The sequence below is a fragment of the Papio anubis genome, chromosome 4, assembly GCF_008728515.1.
Source record: "Papio anubis isolate 15944 chromosome 4, Panubis1.0, whole genome shotgun sequence".
Lineage (NCBI taxonomy): Eukaryota > Metazoa > Chordata > Mammalia > Primates > Cercopithecidae > Papio > Papio anubis.
This window is the reverse complement of record NC_044979.1, coordinates 135,306,435-135,333,341: the sequence shown is the minus strand read 5'-3', so window position 1 is coordinate 135,333,341 and position 26,907 is coordinate 135,306,435. Positions and strand designations below refer to the sequence as shown.

Genomic DNA, 26,907 nt, shown 5'->3' with positions numbered 1-26,907 from the left:
TTTTTTTGAGACAGGGTCTCACTCTGTCACCCATGCTGGAGTGCAGTGGCGTGATCATGGTTTATTGCAGCCTCAAACGCCTGGGTTCAAGCAATCCTCCTGCCTCAGTCTCCCAAGTGACTGGAACTACAGGCAGGCACTACCATACCCAGCTATTTTTTAGAAATTTTTAGTAGAGACAGGGTCTTGCTGTGTTGCCCAGGCTGATCTCGAACTCTTAGACTTAAGTGATCCTCCTCCTTGGCCTCCCAAAATGCTGGAATTACGGGCATGAGCCACCATGCTGGCCTTTTTTTAATGATCTGATCAAATAGCTCAGATTGTAATGCCTATACCTTTCCACGGTGCTACATGAGAGCTTTCTCGTGCCATTCACTCTCCTGCACGCACGTCTTTCCATCACACCCCCACAATTCCACGTACACACACCCCACGCTGCCTCTCACTCCTGACGAGCAGGACCCTGCCTCTCACCCACAGGGGAAGCCTTGGGTATCAAGTACCCGGTCCAGGTCCCCTACAAGCGGATCAAGAGTAACCCCGGCTCTGTGATCATTGAGGGGCTGCCCCCGGGAATCCCGTTCCGAAAGCCCTGCACCTTCGGCTCCCAGAACCTGGAGAGGATTCTTGCCGTGGCTGACAAGATCAAGTTCACAGTCACCAGGTACTCAGGGGGAAGGGTGAGGGTGAAGGGCAGGACTAGCTCAGATGGGGGCTTATACCTGCAAATCCTTAGCCTTTCCCTAGGTCCTGCCCTCCCCACTGGACAAGGCGGCTCTCCTGGCACCATCCTGGGTCCTGGGGGTGGCCGGGAAGGGACTGCAGGCCAGCTCGAGTGCAGGGAGCCCTTCAGAAGTGGGACTGGTCACCCCACCATGGCAAGGGCAGCCTTCAAGGGCATCTTCAACCTGTTCAGCCACACCCGCTCACTACACCCCCAGCCCCCGGGAAAGGCATTCAGCCTGCATCAGGGGATTTGCCCAAGGTCCCAGGGCCAGCCAGGGCAGAGCCGGCACAAGGCCCAGGTCTGCGTCCTGCAGAGTGACACTGCCAATGCCAGCACCCTGCCACATCGTCTCAGTGTCCCACGCACACAGAGCCCCAGGGCGGCTTGTTAAAATACAGATTCTGCTGCCGTAGGTGTGGGGTGCTCCCAGGAGAGACCGAGGCCACTGCATCCCAGGGGTGTCTTCCTCATCCCCCAGGTCGTCCTTCTGACACCCTTGCCTCTGTTTCTCTTCTAGGCCTTTCCAAGGACTCATCCCAAAGCCTGGTAAGAGGCACTGGCTGTGGAGGGGGCGCTGGGAATAGGGCCTGGTCATAGTGCTGGGGGCTGGAGCTAAGTCTGCTGTGGGGCACAGGTTCTGGGGGCTGGGAATAGAAGCCAGCCAGGCCCCTGCCTTTTTTTCTTCTTTTCTTTTTTTTCCTGAGGCAGAGTCCTTCTCTGTCACCCATGCTGGAGTGCAGTGGCGCGAACATGGCTCACTGCAACCTCCACCTCCTGGGTTCAAGCAATCCTCCTGCCTCAGCCTCCTCAGTAGCTGGGATGACAGGCAACTGTCACCACGCCTGGCTATTTTTTGTATTTTTAATAGAGATGGGATTTCACCATGTTGGCCAGGCTGGTCTCAAACTCCTGACCTCAAGTGATCCGCCCATCTCGGCCTCCCAAAGTGTTGGGATTACAGGCATGAGCCACCACACCCGGCCTAGGCCCCTGCCCTTCTGTTTAGCCACCTCACCTGGGCACCTGCCCCAGGTAGATGGAGGAAGGCTAAGCTTGAATGTGGCCCCAGATCCTGGAGCAGAGAAAGGGGTGGTGGTGCCGGTGACTTCTAAGTTTTACCCAGTGGGGATTCAGGAGGGAGGAGGGGCCGGGCCGGGTCAGTGCACCTGCTCCTCCTGATAAAGGGGGTCTGGTTGACCTCAGTGAATAGATGAGGTTGGAGGCAAGTGGGTTCCTAACCACAGAAAGAGGGGTGTCTGCATGGGGGACCGCAAGCTTGTTGGTAAGATGTGGGGGGTGCCTACCCCACCCTAAACAGTGCAGTGCCTCTTCTGACCCCTTTTTTAAAAATGTATTTTATATATATATTTTTTGAAACCAAGTCTCACTTTGTTGCCCAGGCTGGAGTGCAATGGCACTATCTCTGCTCACTGCAACCTCCACCTCCCAGGTTCAAGCTATTCTGCCTCAGCCTCCCAAGTAGCTGGGATTATAGGCACGCACCACAACGCCCGGCTAATTTTTGTATTTTTAGTAGAGCCGGGTTCACCATATTGGCCAGGCTGGTCTCAAACTCCTGGCCTCAAGTGATCCACCTGCCTCAGCCTCCCAAAGTGCTGGGATCACAGGCATAAGCCACCACTCCCAGCCTCCTGACCCTTTTTAAGGCACCCATCCACTTCCATCTCCACCATGGGCTGTGTCCTGGCCTCCCAAACCCAGATTTGCAGGGGCTGTCCCTGCAGAGCGACATGCCACGTGGTGAGCACTAAGGGCTGGCTAGAGCCTCCAGGGCGGGCCAGGCACAGTGGCTCACACCTGTAATCCCAGCACTTTGGGAAGCCAAGGCAGGAAGATCACTTGAGGTCAGTAGTTCAAGACCAGCCTGACCGACATGGTGAAACCCCATGTCTACTTAAAATCCAAAAATTAGCCAGGCATGGTGGTGCGCACCTGTAGTCCCAGCTACTCGGGAGGCTGAGGCAGGAGAATCCCTTGAACCCGGGAGGCGGAGCTTGCAGTGAGCTTAGATCGCACCAGTGTACTCCAGCTTGGGTGACAGGGCGGGACTCAGTCTCAAAAAAACAAAAAAAAAAGTACTTAGGGTACGGTGATGTGGCGGCTGCCGACAGGCCATGGGAACCCCCAGAAGGGGGATCAGGAGGGTGAGGGGTAGTTGGAGAGGGCTTCCTGGAGTAAGGAAGGCCCTGCTTGGGCCTCAGGGGAAGATGGGACTTTGAGAGGCAGAGAGGAGGGTAGGATGTGTCTGGCGGGGTGAACGGCAGGGGTTGGGGAGTCACTGGAGGTCAGAAGTGTGTTTCCGGAACTCTCAGAGGGGCAGAATAGTCAGATGATGTTAGAAAGCTGGAGCCAGTGGAAGCTGCAGCAGCGCAATGCAGTGAGTGTGGCTGCGGCAGACACCCAGCTGAGAGGTCACTGGGTTTCTGGCCCTGCACTGGATGGTTTATGTGGGTGCCTTTCACACATATTTTGGGAGGTCCTGCTGGGGCAAGGCGGTGTTCTAGGAACCAGGGTTACAGCGGAGTGCAGACAGAGGAGGCATCTCATCTAGTCTTCGTACCTAGGAGGTAGACGCTAGAGCCCACTTTACAGAGGGGGAAACTGAGGCTCAGTGTGAGTGATGTATTAATACTCTGTGTCCCAGGGCTAGCAGGTGGCCGTGGCCCCAGCCCTCAGGGATGGACCTGCCAGCCCCTTTCCAGGCATTGGCACCCAAGCCAGGTATCCGCCTGGAGAACCAGCTCCACACTTACTCATGCCACTAGTCATACTGGGCTGGGAACATGTACAGGCTCCTCAGAGTCTCCAAGAGTTCACCAGAGGTCACTGAGTGCTACTTCTGCGCCAGAATGGAATTTTCTCAAATGCTCCCTCGCATGGTCCCCAAAGCCTGGCCTGGGCCAGCACCAGCAGTTCCAAGGTGAATTGGAGTGGAAGCTGGGGTCTGCTGGGGGAGGCAGAGGCAATAGCAGGCCCCTTCATCTGGAGGCAGGTGTCCCAGAGCAGGTGGAGGGGTGGCAGGTAGTCTGCGGAGAGGCAGGCTGCTGGGGCAGTGCCCAGGAGTCAGCCTTCAGGGTCCCAGGCAGCATATGGGCCGTGGGAAAGCGCCGTTCATTCAAGTCCCTGTACCCGCCTGACTAGCTGTGGAAATCTGAGCCTTCACTTCCTTACCGCTAAGACAGACAAGCACACCTGCCTCGCCATGTGATCTGAAGATGGAAAAAGATGGGCAGTGCCAGGTGAGCTGGGAGGACTGTTTTCCCCCAGTTGCCCCCTTTTTTTTTTTTTTTGAGATGGAGTTCAGCTCTTGTTGCCCAGGCTAGAGTGCAATGGCGTGATCTCGGCTCACTGCAACTTCCGCCTCCCAGGTTCAAACGATTCTCCTGCCTCAGCCTCCCGAGTAGCTGGGATTACAGGCACCCACCACCATGCCCAGCTAATTTTTTTGTATTTTTAGTAGAGACAGGGTTTCACCATGTTGACCAGGCTGGTCTCGAACTCCTGACCTCGTGATCCGCCCGCCTCGGCCTCCCAAAGTGTTGGAATTATAGGCGTGAGCCACTGCGCCCGGCCCTAGAGCCATTCTTAACAGGGTTTGTCCCCCTGGAAACTTCCAGAAGCCTCACCCTCCTGGGAATTCCCTGCTGGGTGCCAGTCATCTGTTCACTGCTCGGTTTCCACTCTCCCATCCTTGCACCGACATCCCACTGTTAGGCCTTCTTCAAGCATGGACCTTCTCATGCTCAGTCTCTCTGTGGTGTGGAAACGTCTACTGGGCGGGCCTCACAGAAGGTTCCAGGCCCTGGCGCAAGCCCAAGGGAAGCAATGATCCAAAATGGACTCAGATAAAGTTTCTGCCACTATGCATTGGGGGCTTTTGGTTGGAGTCCAGTTCAATTTTAGAAAAATAAAAATACATGTCTCGCACTTCTGAGTTTGCAGACTAAGGTCCATTCTGTATTTGCTAACGAGGACAAAAAGAAAGGCGACTGGGTGCGGTGGCTCACGCCTGTAATCCCAGCACTTTGGGAGGTCAAGATGGGTGGATCACTTGAGGCTGGACAAGAGTTCGAGACCAGCCTGGCCAACCAGCCTGGCCTTTCACCATGTTAGGGTGCCTAAAAATACAAAAATTAGCTGGATGCTGTGGCACACACCTATAATCCCAGCCACTCAGGAGGCTGAGGCAGGAGAATCGCTTGAAACCAGAAGGCGGAGGTTGCAGTGAGCCGAGATCGCGCCATTGCACTCCAGCCTGGGCAACAAGAGTGAAACTCCATCTCAAAACAACAACAAAGAAGAATGGCTCTAAACCAGGAACAGTGGTTCACCCCTGTAGTCCCAGCACTTTGGGAGGCCAAGGTAGGAGGATCGCTTGAGGCCAAGAGTTTGAGGCCAGCCTGGGCAACATAACAAGACCCCGTCTCTACAAAAAATTTAAAAATTAGCCAGGCACAGTGGCACACACCTGTAGTCTCAGCTACTCAGGAAGCTAAAGCGGGAGGATGGCTTGAGCCCGGGAGGTGGAGGTTGCAGTGAGCTGAGATTGTGCAACTGCACTCCAGCCTGGGTGACAGAGCATGACACCACCTGAAAGAAAAAAAAAAAAAATGGCTCTGTGATTTTTTTAGGTCACTTATTGAAGGTTCCTATGGAAGCCTTTCCTAATAGAACCACCCCGAGAAGGTGAAAATTCTGAAAGAGATTACGCTTTTTTGTTTTTGTTCTGTTTTGTTTTTTTGTTTTAAGATGGAGTTTTGCTTCTTGTCACCCAGGCTGGAGTGCAGTGGCACGATCTCAGCTCACTGCAGCCTCCGCCTCCCGAGTTCAAGCGATTCTCCTGCCTCAGTCTCCCGAGTAGCTGGAATTACAGGTGTGCACCACAACACTCGGCTGAGTTTTGTATTTTTAGTAGAGACGGGGTTTCGCCATGTTGGCCAGGCTGATCTCAAGCTTCTGATGTCAGGTAATCTGCCCGCCTCAGCCTCCCAGAGTGCTGGGATTACAGGCATGAGCCGCCGCACCTGGCTGAGATTGTGCTTTTTTGAAGATGAATCAGTCATTTAATTGCGAGAGCCCCACTGCACCCTGAAGCTGTGGGCCTCCCCACTGAAGGGTGAGAGTACAGCCACTCCTGGGCTGGTTTTGTTCTGGGTCAAAAGAGATGACTCAGGCCAGACGTGGTGGCTCACACCTATAATCCCAGCATTTTGGGAGGCCAAGATGGGAGAATCACTTGAGCCCAGGAGTTTGAGACCAGCCTGGGCAACACAGCAAGATCCCATCCTGCAAAGATATTTTTTAAAATTAGCCAGACATGGTAGGGACGAACGACTGTATTCCCAGCTACTTGGGAGGCTGAGGTGGGAGGATCCCTCAAGGCTAGGAGTTGAAGGCTGCTGTGAGCCATGATTCCAGCGTGCATGACAGAGTGAGATCTTGTCTCTAAAAAAGAGAGAGAGAGAGAGAGATAAGCCCAGAATGTCTTTAATGTTTTCCCAACTGGGGACACCACATCTGCCCTCAGTGCCTCAGTTTCCCCACTAAAATCTAGAGGCCCTGCCTGCTCTGACATGCTGAGTGGCGAGCAGGCGTCTGGCTGGAGAGGAAGCATACTTGGACTTGGACCAAGCCTCAGAGGGCAGTGGGTGAATTTCAGGCCTCAGGTCAAGAGAGCTGTGGGCCAGGGATTTCTAGGGGCCAGGGGTGCTGGAAGGCACCAGGCTGAACTGGAGGGGACCTGGTGGGGGGCCTGGGGTTGCAGAGGGATGTGGGGTGCTAGGTCCCCCAACTCATACCAGAAGGAGCTCCAGCCCTGCCTGCAAGGGGTTGAGATAACCCACGCTCGACCCTGGGGGCTGAACACCATTGGTAGCTGGGTAGTTCTATACTGCCCAGCCAGGCCACACCCCACCTGCCTGCAGTGGCACTGAATTAAATTAGGGAGACTCTACCAGGCGCGGTGGCTCATGCCTGTAATCCCAGCACTTTGGGGGGCTAAGGCAGGTGGATCACGTAAGGTCAGGAGTTTGAGACCAGCCTGGGTAACATGGTGAAACCCTGACTCTACTAAAAATACAAAAATTAGCCAGGCGTGGTGGTGCATACCTGTAATCCCAGCTACTTGGGAGGCTGAGGCAGGAGAATCGCTTGAACCTGAGAGGTGGAGGTTGCAGTGAGCTGAGAGACACACCACTGCACTCCAGCCTGGGTGACAGAGTGCAACTCGGTCTCAAAAAAAAGAGAAAAAGAAAAAAAAAACAAACCCAGGACAGCTGAAGGGGGCTGTTCAGGATATGCTGGGAAGAAGTGGTGGTGTGGTGACTAAGGCAGGAGAGACCCTCTCTCCAGGTAGCTGCTATAATATTCCATCCAAAGAACATTCTAGTAGGTCATAAAAACCTAAAGGGAGCCAGACATGGTGGCTCATGCCTATAATCCCAGCGCTTTGGGAGGCCAACACAGGAGGAATGCTTGAAGCCAGGAGTTGGAGATCAGCCTGGGCAGTATAGCGAGACCCCACCTCTAGAAAACAATTTTTTAATTATCTGGGCATGGTGGTGGGTGGTGGTGCGTGCCTGTAGTCCCAGCTACTTGGGAGGCTGAGGCAGGAGGGTCACTTGAGCCCAGGAGTTTGAGGCTGCAGTGAGCTGTGAACACAATGATCACATCACCTCACTTCAGCCCGAGTGACAGAGTGAGACCCTGTCTCTAAAATACACACACACACACACACACACACACACAAACCTAAAGAGAGATGCAAATATATGTCCATGGTAGAAATTTGGAAAATACAGAAATCTAACAACCCAGATGGCTGTTCATTTTTATGATGATACTTTTTCTTCCAGATTTCCCCCCAAGCTTATTAATTTTACATCTCACTGTTCTTCTTTCTATAAATTTACACACTTAACCTTAAAACATAAACATGTTCCCATGTCTTTAAAAAGCTCTGTTCCCTCTTCAGGCTGTATCATGGTTATGTAACTACCCTGTCCCCCAGTTATGGACATTTGAGCAGCCTCTCACACCACGGACACCTAACACTCACATCACACTTTTTTTTTCTGAGACGGAGTCTCGCTCTGTCGCCCAGGCTGGAGTGCAACTGCATGATCTCAACTCACTGCAACCTCCACCTCCCGAGTTCAAGCGATTCTCCTGCCTCAGCCTCCCAAATAGCTGGGATTACAGGCGTGTGCCACCATACCAGGCTAATTTTTCTATTTTAATAGAGACGGGGTGTTGCCACGTTGGCCAGGCTGGTCTCGAACTCCTGACCTCAGGCGATCCACCCGCCTCAGCCTCCCAAAGTGCTAGGATTACAGGCGTGAGCCACCGCGCCTGACCACATCACACTTACGATTTGCTGGTTACCAAGCCCACTCACGTTACCATGTCATCTCCCTGAGTAGCCGGCCTTATTGGAGGGGACTGAGGCTCAGAGAGATTAAGCAGCTTTCTCAGGGTCACACAGCATAGTGTGGCAGAGATTTGAACCTAAGGCTTTACCATTTTATTATACTTCGGAACCCAGGGCAGGCTCTACCACTAGCCTAGGGCTTGGTGTGGGTCCCCGAAGCGAGTTGCAGCCACGCCCTCTTTCCCCACCACCCCTCTGGTCTCATCCACACTGGGTGGCTCTTTGCTGTCCCCTCCTGGCTACCAGCAGCTATTACACTGGGTGCTGTTGTCTTCCCATTTTGCGACTGAGCAAACAGCCTGAAAGAGACAAAAACCAGGTAGTTAGCTTGAGGCCAAAACCACTCCCTCGTCTTTGCTGTTCTGCAGCCTGAGCCTGGGGTGGCCAGGCGGGGTGGTGCAGTGACAGGGAGGGACAATAGCCCCCAAAAATGCTGCCGGAATGGTAAAGAGCCTGAACTTCAAAGCTACTAACTTGAGCTTATTTTGTGGCACCAGCGGTTTTTCCAGTCATTGTAATGATACAATCAGATTTGCGTTGTCTTCGGGTTACCATGGTAACCGTACTTCCACCCACCAAGGGTGGATTAGAGAAGGCAAAACTAGGGCAGAGAAGCCACGGAGTGTTGAGAAGGTCTGAACCCAGGCAGTGGGCAGCTGGGCCCCACAATGGATGGGGTAGAGGCAGCAGCAGGGTGTGAAGAGGACGGAAGGTTCTGGAAGGGTGATGGTGGTGCTTGTCTCCAAGGCTGGGTCTGTGGGCTTGTGAGACACATCCAGGGGCCCATGTGCAGTAGGTGAAATCTGAGCGGTATTTAGTGCAGGCAGGGTGGCAGGCAGGCTGGGGGCCTCTCAGAAGCGCAGAGCTGGCAGAGGGAGACCTGCCCGGGGCGCCGGAGGAAAGGGCAACTGTTCAGGAACAGAGTAGATGAGGTGGGGGAAACTTTGGGTAAGAAGAGCTGAGTCAGGAGCATTGAGGCAGTGGTTTTCAAACCTCAGAAGCAACAGCAGGGCCGGACACGGTGACTCAGCCTGTAATCCCAGGACTTTGGGAGGCCGAGGTGGGTAGATCACCTGAGGTCGGGAGTTTGAAACCAGCCTGGCCAACATGGTGAGACCCTGTCTCCACCAAAAACTACAAAAATTAACCAGGCATGGTGGTGGACACCTGTAATCCCAGCTACTCAGGAGCTTGAGGCAGGAGAATCGCTTGAACCTGGGATGCAGAGGTTGCAATGAGCTGAGATCACACCACTGCACTCCAGCCTGGGTGACAGAGCAAGACTCTGTCTCAAAAAAAAAAAAAGGGCCAGACACAGTGGCTCACGCCTGTAACCCCAGCACTTTGGGAGGCCAAGGCAGGATTGCTTGAAGCCAGGAGACCAGCCTGGGCAACATAGTGAGACCCTGTCTCTACAGAAAATGAAAACAATGAGCCAGTGTGGTGCTGCACATCTGTACATCTGTAGTCTCAGGTACTCGGGAGGCTGAGGAGGGAGGATCGCTTGAGCCCAGGAAGTCAAAGCTGCAGTGAGCTGTGATCACACCACTGCACTCTAGCCTGTGAGACAGAATGAGACCTTGTCTTTCAAAAGAAAAAATTCTAGAATTGTTCTTGAATAGTAGTGGTTAAAATTTTTTTAAAGCTTTGGAAGGTAGTGAACTCCCCATCACTGGAGGCATTTAAGCAGAGGTTGAGCTGCCACTCACCAGAGAGGCCACTTCCCATAGGGCTTGCTGCAGGCGAGGAGAAAGGGACTGGAGAGCCCTGCCCATTTGGGAGGGGCAGCGTGGAGGACTAGAACCAAGGAGGGGCCCCTCTACCCACCAAATCCACTTCTCTTTGCTGCTCCACCACCAGCTCCCCACAGCTCCTCCCTGCATACGGGCCCAGCCGGCCCTCTCCAGCTCCCTTTTGGGTAAACACAAGGGCTTTCCCGGGACCCAGGCCAGCTTCCGCTCCTTTTAGTTCTCCTCTGACCCTGGGGGTACAGCCATCCCTGCCAGCTTGAGGGGACTCTGGGAAGGTAGCGCCCCACCTCTCCTTCCCCAGAGCAGGGGCTCCAGACCCCGGGGATGCAGCAGAGTTGCCAACTTCCTGTGTGACTCCTGGGCCTCAGTTTCCCTACTTGTAAAATGGGAAGAATTGCCCACACCATGTCTGCCTCCCCCGGGGCCACCCTGGAGTGCATGACCAGGTGAAGAGGAGGGATGGGCTGTCACGAGTGGGAGGTGGTGAGGCAGACAGGCTGGCCATGCTGGAGTGTGGACGGCCTGGGAGGCCTGGCTTTGCAACATGGACTGGGCCCTTCAGACCTGGCCCTGGCAAGCTCTTCTGCTGATGTCCCCATGGCTGAGGAGTCCGTACAGCCCCACTGGTCGGGGCCAAGCTCTTGGTGGCCTCCAGCTTTATCTAGGACATCCCCACATTGTCTCCTCTGTAAACGTTCCACTTTCATCTCAATTTAAGGAACTATGTTAAAGTGCATGCTGCTAGCTGGGTGCAGTGGCTCACGCCTGTAATCCCAGCACTTTGGGAGGCCAAGGCAGGAGGGTCGCTGGCATCTAGGAATTCAAAACCAGCCTGGGAAACATAATGAGATCCTGTCTCTACAAAAAATTTAAAAATTAGCCGGGCATGGTGGCGTGTGACTATCATCCCAGCTACTCAGGAGGCTGAGGTGGGAGGACCGCTTGGCCCTGGGAGTTGGAGGCTGTAGAGGGCTGTGATTTTGCCACTGTACTCCAGCCTGGGCAACAGAGTGAGACCTTGTCTCAAAAAAAAAAAACAAAAAATTACATGTCGCCGAGGAAGATCATTCCACCTGCACGCACCTCTCCCCGCACCAGAATTGTTTGAGGCCCGTTTCGAGAAGCTCAGCTGTGAGGGAAACGCCTGCCAGGCAGAGGGCTGTGATCCCTTTTCGGGGGGTACAAGTGGAGAAAGGCCAGAAGCCTCAAATACAATAGCACCACTTGTCATCGTCCTCTTTGATCTCCTGCTAAGCCTCTCTCTTCTGTGGGGTCTCCTGTCACCCAGTGGGTGCTGTGGTGGGACGAGCTTCCTGGAGAGGATGAGCTGAGCCAGGCCTGGATGCTAGTGTAGGATTGACCTCTGCAGAGGGTACTGGGGGGACATGGGGAGGGACCGAACAGTGGCAGGCACAGGAACAGGTCCCTTTTTGCCTTCTCAGGAAGCAGTACCATCACTTCTGAGCTGTGTGATCTTAGATAAGTTAACCAACTATCTCTGATTTTGGATAAGTTAACTTGCTGTCTCTGATCTTGGATAAGTTAACTTGCTACCTGTGATCTTGGATAAGTTAATGTACCATCTCTGATCTAGATAAGTCAACTTACTATCTCTGATCTTGGATAAGTTAACTTGCTTATCTCTGATTTTAGATAAGTTAACTTGCTGTCTCTGATCTTGGATGAGTTAACTGTCTTTGGGCCTCCATTTCTTTGAGGTGATATGGAACAAGGACTTCCTCCATGATCCTCCCTTCTGCTGCCCAAGACCTGAGAGTCATTTCCTTGTCCCCAGTCACACACAGGCACACACCCTCTGGCCCCTGCCTCCCTCTCTCAGCCTTCCCCACCCCCTCTCCACCCTTCCAACTCTGTCTTGAGCTCTTGAGAGCTCTTTTGCTCTTGAAAGCTCAAAATAAAGCCGTCCTTTCTCGAGTTTCTAAAGATATCACAATTCCAGCACCAGCCACATGTTTCTCCACTGAATTATCTCTGCTTGTCTTTGTTAATTAGGGTTCAGTAATGATCTCCCTTCTGCCTTCCCAGGGAGAGCTGGCATCTGCAGGGCGGGGCTTGGAGGCCTTTGTGGGCAGACAAGACGCCCTGCTGCCGGGCCCAGAGTTGGCCTGATGCCTCCTTTCTTCTGAAGTGGCAGAGTGGGCCATGACATGATGGCATGTTGGGGAGACCCTGCTCTTTTCAGGCTGGTGGGGACTCAGCTGGGGTCACTGCAACTCCATCCTGCCCCTCAACCTTCCATACGTCGGGGAAGGGAACCTTGGGAGGTTCTTAGCCTTTATTAGACAGGGGCTTCCAGGCTGGGCATGGTTGCTCACACTTGTCATCCCAGCACTATGGGAAGTTGAGGCAGGCGGATTGCTTGAGCTCAGGAGTTCGAGACCAGCCTGGGCAACATGGCAAAATCCTATCTTGACAAAAAATTAGCCAGGCATAATGGCACACGCCTGTAGTCCCAGCTACTCAGGAGGCTAAGGCAAGAGGCTCACTTGAGCCCAGGAGGTCGAGGCTGCGGTGAGCCGTGATCGTGCCACTGCACACCAGCCTGGGCAACAGAGCAAGACCTTCTCTCAAAAAAAAAAAAAAAAACAAATTAATGAAAATAAAATTAAAAATAGACAGGGGCTTTCTGGCCCCAAAAGGGAGCAGGGTTGGGGGTGCCTTTAGAGTCTCTTGCAACATCCCAGAAAGCCTCCCAGAAACCCTTTCCCCAACGGAGACCACCCGAGCTGACAAGAGCAACCCACACCTTTATTTAGGCTGGAATGAGATCAGCACCGAGGGGTCGCCAGGAACCTTGTGCGGAACAGAAGCTGATGAGTGTGTCTGAGCCACAGAAGTAGAGCAGGGCAGGGCGGTAACCATGGCTCAGCACGTGTGGTTTACTGGGTGTACCGGATCCTTCTAGCCTTGTGGGGAGGGGTGTGGTGACAAAGGAGGAGGGAGGTGGAGGTGGGGGGACACGCAGGCCTAGCCCTCTAAGAACCTTCCCGTCATGAAGAGGGCTCAGCGCCGCCCACAGAGGACTTGGTGGGGCCCCAACAGAGGCCTTGGGGGCACAGGTGCAGTCACTCACCCGTGCACGGGCACAGGTGTCTCACTGGGGCCAGCACTGTGCCAGATGCTGGTCTTTTATTATTATTCCATTATTCTTTTTGTTTGTTTTTGTTTTGTTTCGCTTCTGAGACAGAGTTTCACTCCTATTGCCCAGACTGGAGTTCAGCGGTACAATCTCAGCTCACTGCAACCTCCGCCTCCCGGCTTCAAGTGATTCTCCTGCCTCAGCCTCCTGAGTAGCTGGAATTATAGGCACCCACCACCACGCTCAGCTAAAATTTTTTTGTATTTTTTGTAGAGATGGGGTTTCACCATGTTGGCCAGGCTGGTCTCGAACTCCTGATCTCAGGTGATCCACCCACCTCGATCTCCCAAAGTGTAGGGATTATAGGCATGAGCCACTGAGCCCGGCCTCATTATTCTTATTTAATATTTTTGTAGAGACAATGTCTTGCTTTATTGCCCAGACTGGTCTAGAACTCCTGACTTCAAGGGATCTCACCACCTTGGTGTCCCAAAGTACTGGGATTACAGGCATGAACCACTATACCCGGCCTAGATACTGGACTTTTTTTTTTTTTTTTTTTAAGGTAGGGTCTCTCTCTTGTCTCTCAGACTGGAGTGCAGTGGCACGATCATGGCTCACTGCATTCTCGACCTCCCTAAGCTCAAGTGATCCTCCTGCCTCAGCCTCCCAAGTAGCTGGGACTGGAGGCGTGCACCACCGTGCCAGGCTAATTTTTGTGTTTTTTTTGTAGAGACGGGGTTTTGCCATGTTTCCCAGGCTGGTCTGGAACTCCTGGGCTCAAGTAATCCACGCACCTCGAACTTCCAAAGTACTAGGATTACGGACATGAGCCACCGTGCCCGGCCTGTGCTGGACTTTTAATCAACACTGATTTAAAAAAAAACAAACCTGGCTGGGCACAGTGGCTCACGCCTATAATCCCAACACTTTGGGAGGCTAAGGCGGGCGGATCTCTGAGGCCAGGAGTTCGAGACCAGCCTGGCCAACATGGTGAAACCCCGTTTCCACTAAAAATACAAAAAATTACCCCGCCTTCGTGACACACACACCTATAATCCCAGCTACTTGGGAGGCTGAGGCAGGAGAATCGCTTAAACCCGGGAGGCAGAGGTTGCAGTGAGCCAAGATTGCGCCACTGCACTCCAGCCTGGGCAACCAGAGCGAAACTCCGTCTCAAAAAACCCAGCCTCACGGAGCTTACATGCAGGGGTGGGGGGATAAACAGAAAATCTGCAAAGCGTAAACCATGGGAGCAATTGTGTTTATTTTTCGGGGATTGCAACATTATTTAGGTGTTGATCAGAAGGAGGCCTTAGGGTAAAGGCCTGAAGGGGCAACAGGGAATAGCATTGCAGGCAGAGAGAACAGCCGCTGCCAAGCCCCTGAGGTCACCTGCCAGGGTGTTGGAGGAAGGTCAGGGTAGGTGAGAGATGAGATGGAGATGGACAGGGAAGATGGTGCATGGCCAGATAAGGATTTTGACTTTTGCTCAGAGTGAGCTGGGAGTCGGTGCAGTTCTGAGCAGAGGGGAACAGGATCCAGCTTGTTTTAACAGGATGCCTCTGGTTGCTGGCTTGAGGACAGGCAAGGGTGGAGAGACATAAGGAGGATGTAATAATCCAGGCGACGCCTGTGGCGGCAGTGGGGTGGTGAGTCACCGACTCTTAGGTGAGTTGGCTGAAGCCAACAGAATGTGCTGATGTAAGCTGTGAGAAAATGAGGGGCTGACTTTGACTTCAGAGATTCGGGCTGAACTTGTTGAAGGATGGAGGTGCCGTGGGTGGAGACAGGGAAGATACAGGAGAAGCTGGTGGGGCAGGCGTGTTCAATCTGAGGTCTCATCCAGTTGAAGTTGGAAGCAAGTTGGGGCTCAGGGGAGCAGTCCACGCTTGAGATATGATTTGGGGAATCATGAATTTATAACTGGTATTTCAAGCCTTAAAACAAGCCGGGTCCAGTGGCTCACGCTGTAATCCCAGCACTCTGGAAGGCTGAGACAGGAGGGTCACTTGAGCCCAGGAGTTCGAGACAAGCCTGGGCAACATAGCAAAAAAAAAAAATTAGCTGCACGCAGTACACACCTGTAGTCCCAGCTACTAGGAAGGCTAAGGCGGGAGGATGACTTGGGCTCAGGAGGTCAGGCTACAGTGAGCCATGATTGTGCCACTGAACTCCAGCGTGGGCAACAGAGCGAGACCCTGTCTCAAAAAACTAAATTACCTAAACGTAGTGGCTTACAACAACACAAATGTATTGCCTTACAGTTCTGGAGGTCAGAAGTCTGAAATGAGTCTTCCAAGGCTCATGTCAAGGTGTTGGGGGCCAGGTGCAGTGGCTCACGCCTGTAATCCCAGCACTTTGGGAGGCTGAGGCAGGCGAATCACTTGAGATCAGGGGTTCGATCGGGCACGTGCCTGTAATCCCAGCTACTCGGAAGGCTGAGGCAGGAGAATCACTGGGACCCAGGAGATGGAGGTTACTCTGTCTCAAAAAAAAAAAAAAAAAGATGTCAGCAGGGCTGGGTCCTTCTGGAGGCTCTAGGCTCTAGGAGAAAATCCGTTTCCTTGTCTTTTTTTTTTTTTTGAGACAGAGTCTTGCTCTGTCCTTCAGGCTGGAGTGCAGTGGCGCGATCTCAGCTCACTGCAACCTCTGCCTCCCAGGTTTAAGCAATTCTCCTGCCTCAGCTTCCTGAGTAGCTGGGATTACAAGCACGTGCCACCATGCCTGGGTAATTCTTGTATTTGTAATAGAGACAGGGTTTCACCATGTTGCCCAGCCTGGTCCCGAACTCCTGACCGCTAATCTGCCCACCTCGGCCTTCCAAAGTGCTGGGATTACAGGCGAGAGCCACTGAGCATGGCCCCCTGTTTTAAGGATTAAATGAATGAATCCATGCAAAGATCAAAGAGCAGTGCCTGGCAACAGAAGAGCTCAGCTTCTCTGAGTTACCAAGTGCCCGTGATGGGTCGGGCATTTTTTTCTTTTTTTTTTGAGATGGAGTCTCAGCTTCTGTCACCCAGGTAGGCTGAGTACAGTGGTGGGATCTCTCGGCTCTCACTGCAAGCCTCAGCCTCCCCGAAGTCTGCCGTGATTCTTCTGCCTCAGCTTCCTGAGTAGCTGTGACTACAGGTGTGCACCACCTCGCCCCGCTAATTTTTTGTATTTTTAGTAGAGATAGGGTTTGCCATGTTGACTGTGGCTGGTCTCAACTCCTGGCCTCAAGTAATCCATCCTCACTGCCTCCCAAAAGGATTACAGGCGTGAGCCACCACTCCCAACTGGGTTCAGTAATTCTTAGCATATTGCCATTTTCCCTGCTTTCTCTCTCTCTGTCACACACACACACACGCGCACACACACATAATTTCTTTTTCTTTTTCTCCATTTGAAGTAAGTTGCAAACATCTTGACTCTTCATGCCTAAATATTTCAATGCACATCTCCTAAGAAAAACACTGTTATTTGACATACTCACAATAGTATCATCACACTTATAAAACTTAATAATTCCCTGTCATCTAATATATGGTCTTTATTCAAATTGCCAAAAACGCCTTCTATGCCTGTTCTCCTCCATGATGTAGTCATTTTTCACTGGTTGATTTCTTTTTAATTTTTTTTTTTTTTTTTTTAAAGACAAGCTCCCTCTTGCCCAGGCTGGAGTGCAGTGGCACAGTCATAGCTTACTGCAGGGTGGTCCTTCTAGGCTCAAGCCATCCTACCACCTCAGTCCCTCGAGTGGCTAGGGCTACAAGCACACGTGCAACCATGCCCAGCTCATATTTTATTTTTTATTTTCATAGAGATAGGCTGGAGTGCAGTGACACTATCATAGCTCACTGTAGCCTCCAACTCCTGGGCTCAGGCAATCCTCCCGCATCAGCCTCCCAAGTAGCTGGGACTACAGCCGGGTGCGACTGCACCAGCTACTTTTAAATTTTTTGTAGACAGAGTATCTCTGTGTTGCCCAAGGCTGGTCTCCAACTCCTGCTCTCAAGTGATCCTTCTGCCTCGGCCTCCCAAAGTGCTGAGATTATAGGCATGAGCCACCACGCCAGGCTCACGGGTTAATTTTTTTAAAATTATTTTATTGCATATAATGTTTGCCTAAACAAAAATTATTTCATTTTGCTTATCATTTTACGTTCTTTTTATTTTTTGAGACGACGTCTCGCTCTGTCGCCCAGGTTGGAGTGAAGCAGTGTGATATCGGCTCGCTGCAACCTCCACCTCCCGGGTTCAAGTGATTCTCCTGCCTCAGCCTCCCGAGTCGCTAGGACTACAGGCACCCACCACCACGCCCAGCTACTTTTTTGTATTTTTAGTAGAGACGGGGTTTCACCATGTTAGCCAGGACGGTCTCCATCTCCTGATCTCATGATCCACCTGCCTCACCCTCCCAAAATTCTGGGATTACAGGCGTGAGCCACCACCCCCAGTCTGTAATTTTACTTTTATAACAAAGGTGTGTTATTGAACAGAGTCTGGGACTTGCTGTTTTCCACTTAGCTTTCGTTGACATAATGTTGAAGTGTGTAGCTGTAGCCTGTTAGTTCTCATGGCTCTATAATCTTCCATTGAGTGGAATCTTACCATGATGCAATTCCTCCCTCTCCTCTCCTTGGGGATTGGCAGCTTCCATTGTTTTGCTGTTACTAAGAATGCAATTAACACTTACAGCCTGGCGCAATGGCTCATGCCTGTAAACCCAGCACTGTGGGAGGCCGCCACCGGAGGATCGCTTGAGCTCAGGAGTTTGATACCAGCCTGGGCAACATGGCAAGACCCCATCTCTACTAAAAATACAAAAAAATTAGCCAGGCATGGTAGCACGCTTGCTACTCAGGAGGCTGAAGTGGGAGGATCGCTTCAGCCCAGGAAGCAGAGGTTGCAGTGAGCTGAGATCACGCCACTGCCCTCCTGCATGGGCGACAGAGCGAGATCCTGACTCAAAAAAAAAAAAAAAAAAAAGCAGAGGAAGAAAAGCATAGATCCATTAAAAAGTTTAAGGCCCAGCCTGGTGGCTCATGTCTGTGATCCCAGCACTTTGGGAGGCTGAGGCGGAAGGATTGCTTGAGGCCAGGAGTTTGAGATCAACCTGGGCAAAGGAGCGAGATCCTGTCTCTACAAAAATTTTAAAATTAGCCAGACATGGTGATGTGCACCTGTAGGCCCATGTACTCAGGAGACTGAGGTAGGAGGGTGAGGTCAAGGCTGCAGTGAGCTAGGATCGCACCACTGCATAGGTAACAAAATGAGACTACATCTCTAAAAAAATAATTTTTGAAAAGCAGAGGAAGGAGGCCGGGCACAGTGGCTCACGCCTGTAATCCCAGCACTTTGGGAGGCCGAGGTGGGTGGATCGCTTGAACTCAGGAGTTCAAGACCAGCCTGGACAACATGGTGAAACCTCATCTCTACTAAAAAGACAAAAATTAGCCAGGCACGGTGGTGCACACCTGTAATCCCAGCTACTCGGGAGGCTAAGGCAGGAGAATCGCTTGAACCCAGGAGGCAGAGGTTGCAGTGAACTCAGATCGCGCCATTGCACTCCAACCTGGGTGACAGAGCGAGACTCCATCTGAAAAAAAATAAATAAAAAGCAGAGGAAGAGAAGTAGAGATTCCCCCTTTCCAACAGCCTCCTTCCCACCCCCACTGGAGTTCTGGATTTGGGGGTTTGATGGCTCTGGCATGCCTAGGCCCTAGAGGGGTTCAGAAGGAGGGATCTTGGGGACCCAGAGAGTACTTCAACAACTCAATCCCACTTTAAGACCGTTCCCTTTGGGCCGGGCAGGGTGGCTCATGCCTGTAATCCCAGCACTTTGGGAGGCTGAGGCGGGCGGATCAACTAAGTTCAGGAGTTCGAGACCAGCCTGGCCAACATGGTGAAACCCCGTCTCTACTAAAAATACAAAAATCAGCTGAGCGTGTTGGCTCGTGCCTGTAGTCTCAGCTACTGGAGGGGCTAAGGCAGGAGAATTGCTGGAACCTGGGAGGCGGAGGTTGCAGTGAACCCAGATCACGCCACTGCACTCCACCCTGAATGACAGAGCGAGATTCCATCTTAAGGGAAAAAAAAAAAAGACAGTTCCCTTTGTAAAGTGGATTTTCGGTAGAGACAGGGTCTTGCTGTCATTCAGGCTGGAGTGCAGTAGCTGGGACTACAGGTGTGGGCCACCATGCCCAGCTAATTTTTCCATTTTTTGTAGAGATGGGATCTTGCTATGTTCTCCAGGCTACATTTTAAAAAATCATGAGTTTTTGAAGGAAATGGGATAGGGCTCGCTCTGGTAGGGGATGGATTGGACGAGCCCCTGCTTGAATGCCTGCATACAGTGGGGAAAAGGAGAATCAAAATGGGTCAAGCCTTAAGGGCCCCTACTGCACGCAGTGTCCGGGCCAAGCCAGGTCTAGCATGGCAGGAGAACCACAGGCTCATGATCACTGGCCTGGGCACAGGTCTCTGCCCTGCTGCAGCTTGGCCCTCCTCTCTCCAGGCCTCAGTTATCTCATCCATGAAATGGAGCTGATGGAATTCCTGCTAAACCTGTGCACAGACCCTAGAAAGGGTTAAAAGCTGAACCAGAATGTACCTTATTTATCTTTTCGAGACTGGGTCTCGCTCTGTCACCCAGGCTGGAATGCAGTGGTGCAATCGCTGCAGCCTTGAACTCTGCCCGGGCCTGGCAGAGAGTTGGGGCTCTGTGAAGTGGTTCAGGAGGGGAGAGGAGGACTATTATCCCACGCTTCTGCTACAGATCTCAGTATCTCCCCTCTAAGCCGCCCTTGCCCTTCGCTGGCTGCGTCTCCCTGCTGTGAATGGTCATAATTACCGACATGAGATCGTCAGTCTGAGCTGAAGACCTCTAACTAGGTGGGGAGAGTCAGGGCTGGCTAGGGCTCTTGCACTTTGCCCCGGGAGAGAGCCGCAGAGCCAGCCCAGGCATCACCCGAGCCAGTTAGTTTAAAATTGTGTACATAGCATGGCTGTGATTCAGTGAGCTTGGTCATCTATGTTTTTCCCCTTGGCAAAATTCAGTTACTCCTTGGGCTAACAGACAGCAGGTTGGAAAAGATATGATGAGAGTTGCCCAGGCAGCGTTCAAAAGAGAGAGGAGACCGAAGAACAGAATGAGCAGGAGGGGGCAGGAAAAATGTCAAGGGACGGCCTGTCCACCAAAGGTGTCACTGTCCCGGCCGGTGGGCAGGAGGTCACTGCTGTGGGGATGGGTTCTTTCAGCAAGACTTTCTCACAGCACTGGGGGCAGAAACATGAAGGTGAAACCCCACACACACTGAGTCCTAACTATGACATTTCCAAACAGGGAACACTGAAATGTTTGCAACTGTGGGTGTCATTTACAGCCAGCCTGGGTTCAGGGAAGCTCAGGCAGGTCTTCCCAAGAATAGGTTTGCTGACTTGGCGTTCAGGACAGTAAACTAAACTCCCTTTTTTTTGGTGGGGGTGGGGGGCGGGGAGACAGAGTTTTACTCTTGTCGCCCAGGCTGGAGCGCAATGGCACAATCTCGGCTCACTGCAACCTCCGCCTCCCGGGTTCCAGTGATTCTCCTGCCTCAGCCTCCCGAGTAGCTGGGATTACAGGCACCCGCCACCACACCCAGCTAATTTTTTTTAATTAGTAGTAGAGATGAAGTTTCACCATGTTGGCCAGGCTGGTCTTAAACTTGTGACCTCAGGTGATCTGCCCACTTCGGCCTCTCAAAGTGCTGGGATGAAAGGCATGAGCCACCACGTGCCCGGCCCATTGCTTCTTTACAGATGAAGACATCGAGTGGTTCAGGGACTTGCCCAGGGTCGCGAGCTGATAGCAGAGCTGGGATTTGAACCCAGGCAATCAGTCTTGGGTAGACCATTGGGCTTGTGGCCCTGGCCTTGCAAGGCCCAGTATTGCGCCTGCCCCCACAGTGTTCTCAGCAGCTCTCTGATCCGTGTTTTTCCTGTGAGCAGATTAGACTCAGAGGTGACTGAGTGTGCTGGAGCTGCGCTGCCCCACCCAAGGCCGAGGCCACCACTGCCCACAGCAGTCCTTGGGGAACTCCCTGGTGGTGACCAGGTGGTGGTGGCAGGAGTCTGGCTATGTCGGGAAAGGGGACTCATGACCCCACCTGCAACTGTCTGAGATGCTCAGCCGGTCTGCACATGGTGGCTCACGCCTGTATCTCAGCACTTTGGGAGGCCAAAGGGGATGGATTACTTGAGCTTAGGAGTTGAAGACCAGCCTGGGCAACATAGTGAGACCTTGTCTCTACAAATAATACAAAAATTAGCCAGGCATAGTGGCACACACCTGTAGCATCAGCTACGCGGGAGGCTGAGGACGGAGGACGGCTTTAGTCCAGGAGGTGGAGGTTACAGTGAGCTGAGATTGCTCCACTGCACTCCAGCCTGGGCAACAGAGCCAGACCATCTCAATTCAAAAAAAAAATGCTTGGCTGGGCCATCTGGGTTAGCAAGGATCTTAGCATTCTCCCTCGGGGCTAACCAGGTGCGTGGGCGAGCTGTCTCGGTTGCAGCGGTGGCCATGATTCCTGTTGGGCGAGACTGGCGCCAGCCTGCACACCTCAGAGCCCCAACGGGAATATCTGTTCGGATCGAGATGTTGCCCTTTCCCCCTGCAGGGCTCGGCCAGAGCACAGACACAAACCCAGTGTCAGGTCCCCAGACACGGCAGGGGACAGGGGAGTCGGTCTTCACCTGTGGTTCAGGTTCCCTCCCAGACAGTAAGTCACTTATTTGCCCAAGGAGCTGCCTCTGGTGCATTCACAGTTCCCAGAAGAGCTGGGACTCCAGGTGTGCACCACCATGCCCAGCATTTTTTTTTTTTTTTTCTATAGAAACAGGGTTTCCCTGTGTTGCCCAGGCTGGTCTTGAACTCCTGGCCTCAAGCAGTCCTCCCACTTCAGCCTTCCAAAATGCTGGGATGACAGGCATGAGCCACTGTGCCCAGCCTGTAGTGCCTTTTGATATGTGAGATTAGATCCAGCAGGCCCAGAGTCCCAGTTGAGGAATGTGGAAACAGGCTCAGAGAGGTTGAGTGACTTTCCGTACACCACACAGCATTAGGGGGTAGAATCAAGATTGCCTTCCTGTCTAATGAGCCAGGGACTTTCCCCATCCCTGGCCCTGGGGATCCCCCTTTTCCCTACTGTATGCAGCCATTCAAGCAGGGGTTCATCTAGTCCAGCTCCCACCAGAGCCTGCCCTACTCCATTTCCCTCAAAAACTCATGATTTTTTAAAATGTAGCCTGGACAACATAGCAAGATCCCATCTCTACAAAAAATGGAAAAATTAGCTGGTATTGGTGGCCTACACCTGTAGTCCCAGCCACTGTACTCCAGCCTGAATGACAGCAAGACCCTGTCTCTACCAAAAAAAAAAAAAAGTAATTCTCTTTCCTCTAAATTAAATAAAAAGAAAGAGGTAGGAAAATGCAAGAGCAGCTACAGAGAAAAATCAGTGTTCTTCCTGAGCTTGATGTTGACTGAACTAGAGAATCCCACGGACAAGGCACATTGTGGGCCTTGCACAGTGTCTGCACATAGTATGTGCCAAGCTTGTTTTTTATTTTTTAATTTTCGTTGGTTGTTTGAGACAGGATCTAAGCTCAGTCGCCCAGGCTGGAGTGCAGCAGTGCAATCATGGCTTACTGCAACCTTGACCTTCCAGGCTCAAGCAATCCTCCCACCTCAGCCTCCCTAGTAGCTGGGATTACAGGCACACACCACCATGCCCAGCTAATTTTTCTATTTATTTATTTATTTATTTAGTAGAGACAGGGTCTTGCCATGTTGCCTGAGCTGGTTTCAAACTCCTGGCCTCAGCCTCCCAAAGTGCTGGGATTACAGGCATGAGCCACTACATCCGGCCAGTTTTGGTGTTATTGACAAAGGCATTTAGCCCCACTCCACCCCGCCACACTCCAGAGGTGATTAGGACGCCTCCCCAAACCGCCAGCCCCCTCAGCCAGCCCGGCCTCACTTTCCTCACATGCACACTCCCACCGCTTCTGGTTCACCGCCTGGCACCTGTGTGCGTCATATAGAACTGCCATAGTGTCCTATTGACTGCCCCGTAGTGTCACTCCCGGTTAGCCGCAGACTGGTTTAGGGTTGCACTTCTTCCCAGACCAGGCAAGACTTGGAAGGAACAGGGGAAGTTTCCTGATTGGCTAATGCGTGTTGAGCACCCGAAATTACAGGATACTGCAAGTTTCCTTGTGTCTTACTCGCCGCTCCCAACTGCCTTGGAGGTGTGATGAGGCCCAGCATGCAGATGAGCCCACATCCTTGGAGCTTTGGGCCCCGTCTGGTGGTCACCTCCTCTGGGAAGCCCTCCCTGACTCCCAGCTGGGTCAGGATTCCTGTTATAGGCACCCATGGGCCATGTAAACCAAAAAGTGCCTGAAACAGGTCTCCATCGATTTAGAGATTTATTTTGCCATGGTGGAGGACACAGCCAGGAAAAAGAGACTCAAGCTGCAATAGGGTCTGTGGCCTGTGCTTTTTTGCAGAGAGGGTTTTGAGGACTTTGGTATTTCAAGGGGAAAGAGGGGCTGGGCACAGTGGCTCACGCTAGTAATCCCAGCACTTTGGAAGGCCAAGCCAGGTGGATCACCTGAGGTCAGGAGTTCGAGACTGGCCTGAGCAGCATAATGAAACCCCATCTCTACTAAAAATAAAAAAAAAAAAATTAGCCAGGAGTGGTGGCGGCTGCCTGTAATCCCAGCTCCTCTGGAGGCTGAGGCACGAGAATCACTTGAACCCAGTAGGCGGAGGTTGCATTGAGCCAGAATCATGCCACTGCACTCCAGCCTGGAAAACAGTGAGACTCTGTCTCAAAAAATAAAATAAAGGGAGGAGAGGAATAGTTAATGATGTATTCATCCTGTGCTCAGTAAATCTGCATTTTACGTAAGATAAACAGAAGAGAGGAAGTCAAATGGGCATTTGTCTTGGGTGGACAGAGCAATGATTTCTCTTCTTATCTTTGTCCCCTGCCGGTGAAGATAAGCTGTGAATTTACATGGCCAGGGTGAGGGAGGCCACCAGGGGAGATAGGTGGCCTTCTATCTTGCAGCCATCTGCTTAGGGACAAAAGGCTATCGCGTGACTCAGTTCCCAAGCTTTACATTTCCCTTTGACATAGTGAGTTTGGGGTCCTGTGTTTTTTGTGTTTGTTTGTTTGTTTGTTTGTTTGTTTTCTTGAGATGGAGTCTCGCTCTGTCGCCCAGGCTGGAGTGCAGTGGCGCAATCTCAGATCACTGCAACCTCCACCACCCAGTTCAAGGGATACTCCTGCCTTAGCCTCCTGAGTAACTGGGATTACAGGCGTTCACCACCACGCCCAGCTAGTTTTTTGTATTTTTAGTAGAGACAGGGTTTCACCATGTTGCCCAGGCTGGTCTGGAACTCCTGACCTCAAGTGATCCACCCGCTTTGGCCTCTCAAAGTGCTGGGATTACAGGCATCAGACACTATGCCCGGCCTGGGCCTTGTCTTTGAGGAACCTGCTAAGCTTCTTTCTATCCTGCAGGCTTCGTAGAGCTCTTTGAGTCTCGCTCTGTCCCGGCACAGAAGAAGACAGAGGCGTGGCATTATGGGCCGAGAGCAAGAGATTTAGAGGAAACCATCTTAAAGATTAAGTCTTCTTTCTCCAGATACTGTAGGGAAGGCCGAGCATGGTGGTTCACGTCCGTAATCCCAGCCATTTGGGAGGCCGAGGCAGGCGAATCACCTAAGGCCAGGAGTTGGAGACCAGCCTGAGTAACATGGTTGAAACCCTATCTCTACTAAAAATACAAAAATCAGCCAGCTGTGGTGGCAGACGCCTGTCATCCCAGATACTCCCAGATACTCGGAAGGCCGAGGCATGAGAATCGCTTGAACCCAGGAGGCAGAAGTTTCAGTGAGCCAAGATCGCACCACTGCACTCCAGCCTGGAGGACAGAGCATGACTCTTTAAAAAAAAGAAAAGAAAGAAAGAAACTGTAGGGGAATCTGAGACATCAGGAAATCCAGGGCTCATGGTTGAGTGGAAAGACCAGGGCTTTGGGGTCGACACAGAGTACTCCTGGTGCTTAGGGGCTGTGTGACCTTGGGCAAGTTTCTTTACCTCTCTGAGCCTCTGTGTCCTTGGCTGCAGTGTCTAGGGAAGTATCTGCACACAGTGATGTGTGTGATCCAGGCCATCCTTTCTCTGTTCTGTGCACGCACGGCCGTGCCTGCTGAGAATCCTGCCACTAAAGATTCCTCAGTGGCATGGGGACAGATGGAACGTGCCATCGCTTCCCCGCAGGCTCTAGGAGCCGGTCCTTGGGCCCAGGACTCCATCACAGTGGTCTGCACGGGATTTGGACAAGGGTGGCCTTGATTCTTCCCACATCCTAGTCCTGAAAGGAAGGGCCGTGCTGGGCCACAGGAGAAGGCGAGGATTCTAGGGGATGTGGAGCGTGGGGTCTTGCTGTGGCTGAATTAGAGGCATTACTCCACGAGATAGGGACACGGGAGGAGGATGTTGTCTGGAATGGCTGATGTTTGTGGTGTCTCTGGGCACCCAGGGGGGCTGGCGAGCTGTGCCTGAAGACAGATGCAGCAACTCAGAGATGTGCAGAGATTCCTCAGTGTGGGTGTGGATGGACCAGGTCAGGGACCTGCAGGGTTTGGGAGGACCTGAGGTGGTGGGTGTTGGAGCCCTGGGAAAAGAAGGAACTAGGTCAAGCAGGTGCCCAGCCTCTGTCCTGTGGGAAGCTCCCTGCTCTTTGGGGCAACCCCCACTTTGGGAACAGGGCCTCCATTCTGGCAGCTTGTGCACAGGAGGCCAAGCCACCCAGATGGGGTCAGCAGACTCCAAGCAGCACAGAGCACCAGCCCAGGAGATGCAGTTCCTAAGGTGACCTCCTAAACTCAAGTGAGCTCTTCCCAGCGTTTTCTTTTTTCTTTTTTCTTTTTTTTTTTTGAGACGGAGTCTCGCTCAGACCCCCAGGCTGGAGTGCGGTGGTGCGATCTCGGCTCACTGCAAGCTCCGCCTCCCGGGTTCATGCCATTCTCCTGCCTCAGCCTCCCGAGTAGCTGGGACTACAGGCGCCCGCCACCTCGCCCGGCTAATTTTTTTGTATTTTTTAGTAGAGACGGGGTTTCACCGTGTTAGCCAGGATGGTCTCGATCTCCTCACCTCGTGATCCGCCCGTCTTGGCCTCCCAAAGTGCTGGGATTACAGGCATGAGCCACCGCGCCCGGCCCCCAGAGTTTTCAAGATTAAAAGAGCCAGGCACAGTGGCTCACAACTATAATCCCAGCACTTTCGGAGGCTGAGGGCAGGAGGATCGCTTGAACCTAGGAGTTGGAGAACGCCTGTGCAACAGAGACTCTCTGTACAAAAAATTTAAAAAACTTAGTCTGGCACAGTGATCCATGCTTGGAGCCCCAGCTACTCAAGAGACTGAGCGGGGAGGATTGCTTTAGCCCAAGAGCTCAAGGCTGCAGTGAGTCATGATGGCACCACTGTACTCCAACCTGGGAAACAGGGTGAGACCATGTCTCAAAAAACAGGAGTCAGGCTAGGCGCGGTGGCTCACACCTGTAATCCCAGCACTTTGGGAGGCCGAGGTGGGCAGATCACCTGAACTCAGGAGTTCGAGACCAGCCTGGCCAACATGGCAAAACCCCATCTCTACTAAAATTACAAAAATTAACCAGACGTGGTGGCAGGCGCCTGTAGTCCCAGCTCTCAGGAGGCTGACGCACGAGAATGGCTTGAACCTGGGAGGCAGAGGTTGCAGTGAACCGAGACCACGCCACTGCAGTCCAGCCTGGGCAACAGAGTGAGACTCTGTCTTGGAAAAACAAAGAGTA

The 26,907-nt window shown here is 52.5% G+C and overlaps 1 protein-coding gene across 3 annotated transcripts in view; it reads left to right on the top strand.

Moving 5' to 3' along the window:
* The window catches only part of GTF2IRD1 (GTF2I repeat domain containing 1), a 145,569-nt gene that overhangs the window by 102,719 nt on the left and 15,943 nt on the right, over positions 1 to 26,907 (top strand). For all 3 annotated transcript variants that reach the window (XM_031665466.1, XM_031665465.1, XM_031665467.1), the window contains exons 21-22: positions 481 to 664; positions 1,245 to 1,273. In XM_031665466.1, coding sequence (XP_031521326.1) covers positions 481 to 664; positions 1,245 to 1,273 — 213 coding nt within the window. The remainder of the gene's footprint in view (positions 1 to 480; positions 665 to 1,244; positions 1,274 to 26,907) is intronic.